At 52.9% G+C, this 10,571-nt stretch overlaps 1 protein-coding gene across 1 annotated transcript; it reads right to left on the bottom strand.

The window, feature by feature from the left end:
- Positions 1-102: 102 nt before the first annotated feature.
- On the bottom strand, positions 103-6,172 carry tpk2 (thiamin pyrophosphokinase 2; the record flags this gene model as incomplete). The annotated part of the gene is made up of 6 exons (XM_080184787.1): positions 6,076-6,172; positions 4,823-5,070; positions 3,644-3,707; positions 3,191-3,321; positions 2,700-2,818; positions 103-235 (listed from the first exon to the last, which is right to left on the bottom strand). Coding segments are annotated over exons 1-6 (768 nt in total), but the record flags the coding sequence as incomplete, so codon positions are not given.
- Positions 6,173-10,571: the final 4,399 nt, after the last annotated feature.

Raw genomic sequence — 10,571 nt, forward strand, 5'->3', positions numbered from 1 at the left:
CTTCCCCCCCACCGTGGGAGCAAGTCCCACATTCATCTCCCCACTCCCCCACCCCCTGTCGGAGCGAGTCCCACATTCTTTCCTATTCCAGGTCCCACTCACCTGCTCAAGAGGCCAGAGGTAGAATTCGAGAACCTCTCCGTCTCCCACCTGTGGGACAAAGTCGGCTGTGAGCTCAAGGTCGTAGATGAACTGACACTCTGGGAAGACTCCCCATTCATCCTCATAGGTGTAGCTGCAATTTGAGGTGGAGGTTAGAATAAAGAACACAGCACAGGAAACAGGCCCTTCAGCCCCACAAGCCCATGCCACCCATTTTGATACTCTGAGTGCCTTATTTCAGTCTTATGTCGCTCGTCAACGTTTTTGTCTACCTCTAGTGGAACTCCACAATAAAGGGGGTGGAAATTTAGGGAATTATATGTGTGCCAGATTAAGGAGATCCAATTCAGGGACAATTTGTTAACACCAATCAGCCTAAAAGCACGTTTTTGGGGTGTGGGAGGAAACTGGAGCACCCGGAGAAAACCCATGCAAGCACTGGGAGAATGTGCAAACTCCCACAGACACCGACCCAAGTCGGAGATCCGACCCGGGTCCCTGTAACTGCGCAGCAACACTGAGCTGTCATGTTGCCCGTCAGTTGGTCCAGTTTAAGCGAACACTAACGTCGTGAAGCACTAGGCAACTCTCGAAGCAACGTCCAAGAGCAGCCCTTGCACGACCCACTGCGTGTATGCCCCTTGCTGGCCAACAAGGCGGACCGAATCACCTGTGGATGTAAAAGAAGACATGAATAAACATAAACAGACATACAACAGGCTATACAGACAATGATGGAGTCCTCCATATGAGTTCATATGACCTCCTGGCGGGCTGTGAGCCCTACGGTCTGACAAGTGACAAGCTTGTCTTGTGGTGTAGATAATCTATCACCTGTCGATGAAGATCCCCAATAGCTCCAACGTAAGTGACAAGGTCAGCCTTGGAATTTGTTGGACAGCCAACAGGAATCTATTAATTCCCAGGAACGTCCTGAGGCTCTTGATCTTCAACTAGACCATTCTTTTGTTTCCCTCCATTCCCAGTCTGCTCATGTGACTATCCAGGTAAGTCTTAAACAACCCTAGTGTGTCTGCCTCCACCACCCTGCTTGGCAGTGCATTCCAGGCCCCCACCACCCTCTGTATAAAATACGTCCCTCTGATATCTCAGTTAAACCTCCCCCCCTCACCTTGAACCTGTGACCCCCTCGTGATTGTCACCTCTGACCTGGGAAAAAGCTTCCCACTGTTCACCTTATCCATACCCCTCAATTTTATACACCTCTATTAGGTCTCCCCTCATTCTCCGTCTTTCCAGAGAGAACAACCCCAGTTTACCCAATCTCTCCTCATAGCTAAGACCCTCCATACCAGGCAACATCCTGGTAAACCTCCTCCCACTCTCTCCACGTCCTTCTGGTAGTGTGGCGTCCAGAACTGGACGCAGTACTCCAGATGTGACCTAACCAATGTTCTATACAGCTGTAACATCAGACTCCAGTTTTTAAACTCTTCACCCCGTCCTATAAAGGCAAGCATGCCATATGCTTTCTTCACCACCTTCTCCACCTGTGATGCCACCTTCAAGGATCTGTGGACTTGCCCACCCAGGTCCCTCTGTGTTTCCATACTCTTGATGGTTCTGCCATTTATTGTATAGCTCCCCCCTACATTATTTCTTCCAAAATGCATCACTTCGCATTTATCTGGATGAAATTCCATCTGCCATTTCTCCACCCAATTTTCCAGCCTATCTATATCCTGCTGTATTGTCCGACAATGTTCATCACTATCTGCAAGTCCAGCCATCTTCGTGTCATCTGCAAACTTACTGATCACACCGGTTACACCTTCAACGAGGGGCATACACGCAGTGGGTCGTGTGAGGGCTGCTCTTGGATGTTTTGAGAGTTGCCTAGTGCTTCACGTCGTTAGTGTGTGCTTAAACTGGACCAGATGCTGGGCAACACGACAGCTCAGTGACTATCACTGTTTGCTGTGCAGACACATGGATTTGGGTCGGTGTCTGTGGGAGTTTGTGCATTCTCCCCGTGCTTGCATGGGTTTTCTCCGGGTGCTCCGGTTTCCTCCCATGCCCAAAGACATGCTCTTTCTTAGGCTGATTGAGGGGAGACTAATTTAGGGACAATTTGTTACATCAATCTGGTTTCCAATATGGAGTGCCATAAGCGTAGACAAGGGTCATGGATGGAAGAGGGAACTCACAATGTTAAAATGGCGGCGCGGGCTTGTTGGGCTGAAGGGCCTGTTTCCCGCGCTGTGTTTTTTGTTCTTCCAGATCATTTATATAGATCACAAATAGCAGAGGTCCCAGTACAGAGTCCTGCAGAATGTCAAGCATAGGGGAGCGTGTGAGGAGGGGGAGAAAGGGAGGCAGAACAAGAGTGGGGACTCAGTCAGATCCCAGTAGCCACATCCTGATATCTGCGATGACCAATGCATTTAAGGTGCTGAACACAATAGGCTGTAAGAGAGGGGCTGAATGGCCTCCTGTTCCTGTGTAACAGGCTGGAGACGGGCTGAATGGCCTCCTGTTCCTGTGTAACAGGCTGGAGACGGGCTGAATGGCTTCCTCCTGCCATCCCATGATCTGGTGACTGCCAGACTGAGGTTTGACGTGTTGCCGGGGGTTACCTGATGGTGCCAGTGGGTTTCGCAGTCCTGGCGATAGCCCCAGGAATGCAGGCCTCCTCCTCACACTCCTTGATGAGGGTCTCCTTCACTCCCAGTCCGGCAGCAAGGCCTCCAGCCACCTGAGGCAAAAACAGCGCCCCCAGATGATTTAATCAGTATTGTAGCAGGGAAAACAGCGCCCCCAGAGGATTTAATCAGTATTGTAGCAGGGAAAACAGCGCCCCCAGAGGATTTAATCAGTATTGTAGCAGGGAAAACAACGCCCCCAGAGGATTTAATCAGTACTGTAACAGGGAAAACAGCGCCCCCAGAGGATTTAATCAGTATTGTAGCAGGGAAAACAGCGCCCCCAGAGGATTTAATCAGTATTGTAGCAGGGAAAACAGCGCCCCCAGAGGATTTAATCAGTATTGTAGCAGGGAAAACAACACCCCCAGAGGATTTAATCAGTATTACAATAGGGAAAATAGTGCCGGGGTGTTGAGAATTACCAGGTTATCCAGCCTCCCAGGGTATGTCTCCTTGTTCTGTGTCCTCCTCCCGATCCACATCGACATCGTCCCGTCGCCATGACGGACAAAACCATTGACATGGACCCCGTAGCTCTTCACTCCAAAGAGACCTGGCCACAGGGAGGGAGTGGGGGAGAATCAGATTAAATGGCGGAGTGAGGGTCGATACTTCACTAGAACCCACAACACACCCTCCCTCTGAATCCCCCGATCACACAGCTCTCCCCGATCACTGTTGCCCTGCGTCATACCTCACACACAACGCTAGGGCTATTTGACTTGAGGCATCGCAGCTTAGCAGCAATGCAGCCACCTTCACCCCCACTCTCTCTCGCATGGAGCTGCAGGGGGAGAGTGTGTGTGAGGGGGTTGTTTAACCGGGGCATTCACAGTGGGGACCCGGAGTCACTCTCTCACTGCATTGGTACTTACCGATCGCTGATCTCTCCATCTTCAGCAAGCAAGGGTCTGAGAATCTTGACATCACATTATACTTCTATAGCACAAAGAACACAGGAATGGGCATCAGACAGTGCGGCGCTCCCTCGGCACCGACCCTCCCGCAGTGCGGCGCTCCCTCGGCACCGACCCTCCCGCAGTGCGGCGCTCCCTCGGCACCGACCCTCCCGCAGTGCGGCGCTCCCTCGGCACCGACCCTCCCGCAGTGCGGCGCTCCCTCGGCACCGACCCTCCCGCAGTGCGGCGCTCCCTCGGCACTGACCCTCCCTCGGCACTGACCCTCCCACAGTGCGGCGCTCCCTCGGCACCGACCCTCCCACAGTGCGGCGCTCCATCGGCACTGACCCTCCCTCGGCACCGACCCTCCCACAGTGCGGCGCTCCCTCGGCACCGACCCTCCCGCAGTGCGGCGCTCCCTCGGCACCGACCCTCCCGCAGTGCGGCGCTCCCTCGGCACCGACCCTCCCGCAGTGCGGCGCTCCCTCGGCACCGACCCTCCCGCAGTGCGGCGCTCCCTCGGCACCGACCCTCCCGCAGTGCGGCGCTCCCTCGGCACCGACCCTCCCGCAGTGCGGCGCTCCCTCGGCACCGACCCTCCCGCAGTGCGGCGCTCCCTCGGCACCGACCCTCCCGCAGTGCGGCGCTCCCTCGGCACCGACCCTCCCGCAGTGCGGCGCTCCCTCGGCACCGACCCTCCCGCAGTGCGGCGCTCCCTCGGCACCGACCCTCCCGCAGTGCGGCGCTCCCTCGGCACCGACCCTCCCGCAGTGCGGCGCTCCCTCGGCACCGACCCTCCCGCAGTGCGGCGCTCCCTCGGCACCGACCCTCCCGCAGTGCGGCGCTCCCTCGGCACCGACCCTCCCGCAGTGCGGCGCTCCATCGGCACTGACCCTCCCTCGGCACTGACCCTCCCACAGTGCGGCGCTCCCTCGGCACCGACCCTCCCACAGTGCGGCGCTCCCTCGGCACCGACCCTCCCGCAGTGCGGCGCTCCCTCGGCACCGACCCTCCTGCAGTGCGGCGCTCCCTCAGCACTGACCCTGAGGGAGAGCAGACAGATGTCCTGCTCTCTAAGGCTGATTTATACACTGGTTCTGGGTGCTTTTGCTCTGTAACAGCCCAGGTACTACCCCCTCCATCAAGCACACTTACCTCATTCCTCCACTTGCCCAGACAATCGAACAGTTTCTCCCTTCTCCATTCCCCCAGGATCTGTTCAATTGCGTCCGATCGTTGCTGGTAGTTACTAAGACGTTTGCTGAGCTCCACTTGCCCCCCGTCGCCATCGCTCACCTGGAATACCTCGGGGTACCTACTGAGGAGGGGAATTAGCCTGGGCTGCACCACTCCCACCTCCTGACCCTCAACAATGAACTTTTTACACAAAGGCTTGGAGGAATCTGCAGGAACAAGAGAGAGATTAGAGTCCGTACATGGCGGTAATGATGGGCAGTAGTGATTAACATCTCGGCGCTGACCCCCTCCCACAGTGCATCACTCCCTCAGCACTGACCCTCCCTCAGTACAAACTCTCCCTATCTTGTTACATCCTCCAGCCCCTACACTACCCCCTCCCCCCACTGCCCCCCACCACCCCGTCCATGTCTGTGTCAGCTGATTGTTGTTAGTTCTGTTGCCCTGGGTGACTAAGTGAGTGAATGGAGTGTACAAACACACTAAATCCCTCAAATCTCTGCCACTCCTGCTGGGCAAACAGACTGAAACAGGTGCCGAAAGCTTCAAGTTTTTAAGTATCCAGATCACCAACAATCGGTCCTGATCCCCCCCATGCTGACACTATAGTTGAGAAAGACCCAACACCTCTACTTTCTCAGAAGACTGAGGAAATTTGGCATGTCAGCTACAACTCTCACCAACTTTTACAGATGCCCCATAGAAAGCATTCTTTCTGGTTGTATCACAGCTTGGTCTGGGCTCCTGCTCTGCCCAAGACTGCAAGAAACTACAAAAGGGTGGTGAATGTAGCCCCCAATCCATCACACAAACCAGCCTCCCATCCATTGACTCTGTCTACACTTCCCGCTGCCTCGGGGAAAAGCAGCCGGTATAATTAAGGATCCCACACACCCCGGACATTCTCTCTTCCACCTTCTTCCATCAGGGAAAAGATACAAAAGTCTGAGGTCCCGTACCGACCGACTCAAGAACAGCTTCTTCCCTGCTGCTGTCAGACTTTTGAATGGACCTACCTCACATTAAGTTGATTTTTCTCTACACCCTCGCTGTGACTGTAACACTACACTCTGCACCCTCTCCATTCCTTCCCCCCTATGTACTCTATGAATGGTATGCTTTGTATAGCACGCAAGAAACAATACTCTTCACTACATTGCAACACAAGTGACATAAATAAATCAAAGAAACAACAAGTCCAAGTTAGCAACCCGGCATGTGGAAGGAATTCATTCTGTTCAGATGCTGCAGCACTTTCTCTGCCCAGGACTTGCTGCCTGCCATGGCTGGTCCTCCAAAAGGCACTGATTCTCCAGCATCCCGGCAGGCACTGGGACAGTCCGGAGACGCGCATGCGCAGCAGCAAACCCGCACAGCAAGGGCTACAACTCCCGTCAGACCCCGCGCCGCGCGCAACCCTGCCCTTCCGGCCCCGCCCCCGCGCCGCCCAATTCAAACCGGGCGACCGTTAGGGCCGGCGGCCATCTTGAAAACTTGGCCAAATTTAAAAACTTTAAATAGCAAAACAATTGTTTCGATATTTAAGAAGGTGAAACCTGAAAAAAACACAAAAGTCTTAAAAATATATAGTTGTCAAAAACTCTTTAAATGGGGAAGGATTACGTTTTGGAAGGCAAAAGATACAGGCTGTCGAATCTTCAGTCCCAGGATTCATCCGATCCCAGTCACACGAGTGCCTCATATTTGACTTGTCGCACATGAGAAGAGTGCAAATTGTCGCTGCTCTCCAGATTTTATATTTGTGTGACTATGCCACTGACCACCACTTGAAAGGTTTTGATTGCACATCTTGGCACATAAATTAATGCCCCCCCCCCACCCCCTCGAGATTGGTGCCACTCTTCTGATGAGTCTAATGTGAAAGGTTTCAATAGCACATGTTGGCTTACCAACCCCTATTGAGATTGATATTCATGACGCAACCTTTCGATGAGTCCAATGTGAAAAGTTTCAACAGCACAACTTGGCATACAAATTGTTGCCCCCACACCTCCTCGAAATTTGGTATTGGTTTGATTATTCCGGTGTGCATCTTGTGAAAAGTGGAATTCTGGCAAGGACACAGCCCGTCAAATTGTCTCCTTCTGGTCTTTACGCATTACACGCTAATTAGGAGCAGGACTAGGCCACTCAGCCCCTCAAGCCTGCTTGGCTGTTCAGTAAGATCTTGGCCACAAGGGGCAATGGGCAGAGTTTAACTTGACAGACAGCCAGAGGCCACAAACTGTGCATGAGCAGCAAGTGAAAAATAAAGCAGCTTTCCTGGCAGAGCCCTGCTGGGCCGCATACAAATCTCAATTCTAACCCCACAATCCCGTCTAGCCCATTCTATTCAATCCTACAACAATTGACAGAAATCTGGGCGCACAATCTTTGAACACAATGTGACAGGTGGAGGTCACCACAGGAACATAAGAACATAAATAGGAGCAGGAGTCGGCCATCTAGCCCTTCGAGCCTGCCCCGCCATTCAATAAGATCATGGCTGATCTGAAGTGGATCAGTTCCACTTTTCCCGCTTTCTCCCAATAACCCTTAACTCCCTTGTCTGTCAAAAACCTATCTACCCATGTCTTAAATATATTTAGCGAGGTAGCCTCCACCACTTCAACGGGCAGAGAATTCCCTTTGAGTGAAGAAGTTCCTCCTCAACTCTGTTCTAAACTGCCCCCCCCTCCTTATCTTGAGGCTGTGCCCTCTAGTCCTGCTGTCCTTTCTAAGCGGGAAGAATCTCTCTACCTCTACCCTATCCATCCCCTTCATTATCTTATACGTCTCTATAAGATCCCCCCTCATCCTTCTAAACTCCAACGAGTACAGACCCAGTCTATTTAGTCTCTCTTCATAGTCTAACCCCCTCATCTCCGGTATCAGCCTAGCGAACCTCCTCTGCACTCCCTCCAAGGCCAAAATATCCTTGCACAAGTGCGGTGACCAAAACTGCACACAGTACTCCAACTGCGGTCTCACCAGTACCCTGTACAGTTGCAGCAAGACCTCCCTGCTTTTATATTCAATCCCCCTCGCTATAAAGGCCAACATCCCATTTGCCTTCTTGATCACCTGCTGCACCTGCAGACTGGGTTTTTGCGACTCATGCACAAGGACCCCCAGGTCCCTCTGCACCGTAGCATGCGGCAGCTTTTCGCCCTTTAAATAGTAACCCCTCCTACTATTACTTCTGCCAAAGTGGATAACCTCACACTTGCTAACATTGTACTCCATCTGCCAGGTCCTCGCCCACTCGCTCAGCCTATCCAGATCCCTCTGCAGACTTTCCACACCCTCCACGCAATTTGCTTTACCACTCATCTTCGTGTCATCAGCAAATTTCGTCACCCTACACTCAGCCCCCTCCTCCAGATCATCTATATAAATGGTAAGTAGCTGAGGCCCCAGCACCGATCCCTGTGGCACTCCACTAGTCACCAACCACCAATCTGAATAGCACCCATTGATACCAACTCTCTGTTTCCTATTAGACAACCAATCCTCCATCCACACTAACATCTTACCCCCAGCTCCATGCCCCCTGACCTTCTGAAGCAACCTTTTGTGCGGCACCTTATCAAACGCCTTTTGAAAATCGAGAAACACCACATCCACCGGTTCCCCTCTGTCTACCGCACTAGTCACACCCTCATAGAAATCCAATAAATTTGTCAAACACAAAATGCAGGGGGCAAAAGTGTACACAGCAAGCTCCCACAGAAAACGACGATGTCATAGCCACACCTTTCCTCACAGTTGTTAGTTTGAGGGGTAAATATTGCCCCTCCCACCCCCATGAAATACACATTCCCACATTTTCCCCCACTCCCTGTGGTAGCGAGTCCCACATTCTCCCGCACTGCCTGGGTAGCGAGTCCCACATTCTCCCGCACTGCCTGGGGAGTGAGTCCCACATTCTCCCGCACTGCCTGGGGAGCGAGTCCCACATTCTCCCGCACTGCCTGGGGAGCGAGTCCCACATTCTCTCCCACTACCCGTGGCAGCAAGTCCCACATTTTCCCCCACTCCCCGTGGGAGTGAGCCCCACATTCTCCCCCACTGCCTGGGGAGGGAGTCCCACATTCTCTCCCACTCCCCATGGGAGCGAGTCCCACATTCTTCCCCACTCCCCATGGGAGCGAGTCCCACATTCTCCCCCACTCCCCCCGTGGGAGCGAGTCCCACATTCTCCCCCACTCCCCCCGTGGGACCGAGTCCCACATTCTCCCCCACTCCTCCGTGGGACCGAGTCCCGCATTCTCCCCCACTCCCCCCCGTGGGAGCGAGCCCCACATTCTTCCCCACTCCCCCGTGGGAGCGAGTCCCACATTCTCCCGCACTACCCCTGTGGGAGTGAGCCCCACATTCTTCCCCACTCCCCCCCGTGGGAGCGAGTCCCACATTCTCCCGCACTACCCCCATGGGAGCAGGTCCCACATTCCCCCCGCTCTCTGGGTGAAGATGTTTTTGATGATCTTCTTACGTCCCAAGAACTTTGGTCTCCCTCGTTTGCGGGGAACTTTTTCGAAGCTGTCCAAACTCAAACCAAGCAATCATTCCTCTAGTGGCTGCTGCTCGCTGAACCATACTGGCCAACTGACATCTTGATTTTTCTAATACATGGCCTGGTTTCCAAATCCTTCAGCTGCCTCACCTCCCTCCATTATCTTCCTCCACCCCAGGACACGGGTGTTGTTGGCTTCTGCAGCATTTGATGCCCATATGACAGCATTGTGCCATTACAAAATATACTTTTAATCATGTTTCACTGCAGGATGTTTCTGGCAGTCTCTGGCACTTTGTCAGCACCATGTTGTCTGCAGCTGGTGTCCTGTTTTGTTACTGAAGCAGTATAATTGATCTCATATTGGTTTTAATCTGAACTAATGCAGTGTTCTGTTGTTCTAGTGTTACAAAGAGCCCAGGAAACAGGCCCTTCGGCCCAACGAGCCTGCGCCACCATTTTAATACTACCAGTCCCCCCCTCCACCCATGACCCCTATCTATCGTTTTTATGGCAATCCACATTGAGGGAAACTAATTTAGGGATAATTTATTACTTCCAATCAGCCTAATAGCACATCTTTGGGGTGTGGGAGGAAACCGGAGCACTCGGAGAAAACCCATGCAAGCACGGGGAGAATGCGCAAACTCCCACAGACACCGGCCCAAATCCAATGTCAAAGAACAATATTCCTCTGGGATGGCAGAGTAGAGCTTCACAAGTAATTGACAAGTCAGGTCTCATGTCCAGGACAGCTATATTTTCACAGAAGTCTAGTTTAGGGGGCATGGACAGAGTGGATAGTCAGAAGCTTTCTCCCCCAGGGTGGAAGAGTCAATTACTAGGGAGCACGGGTTTAAGGTGCGAGGGGCAAAGTTTAAAGGAGGTGTACAGTGCAAGTTTTTAAACAGAGGATGGTGGGTGCCTGGAACTCGCTGCCGGGGGTGGTAGTGGAAGCAGATACGATAGTGAGTTTTAAGGGGCATCTGGACAAATCCATGAATAGGATGGCAATAGAGGGATATGGTCCCCACAATAGGGGTTTTAGTTCAGTCGGGCAGCATGGTCAGTACAGGCTTGGAGGGCCAAAGTGCTGTAATTTTCTTTGTTCTTTGTTTAAATTTAGTTTTTCAGAAACTGCTTGGCTCTGAAAGAGAGAGAAAGTGAGAGAGAGCAGTGTTCTCTCCCCTC

This window comes from Carcharhinus amblyrhynchos, unplaced genomic scaffold (genome assembly GCF_965287045.1).
Source record: "Carcharhinus amblyrhynchos unplaced genomic scaffold, sCarAmb.v2.hapA scaffold_939, whole genome shotgun sequence".
NCBI lineage: Eukaryota > Metazoa > Chordata > Chondrichthyes > Carcharhiniformes > Carcharhinidae > Carcharhinus > Carcharhinus amblyrhynchos.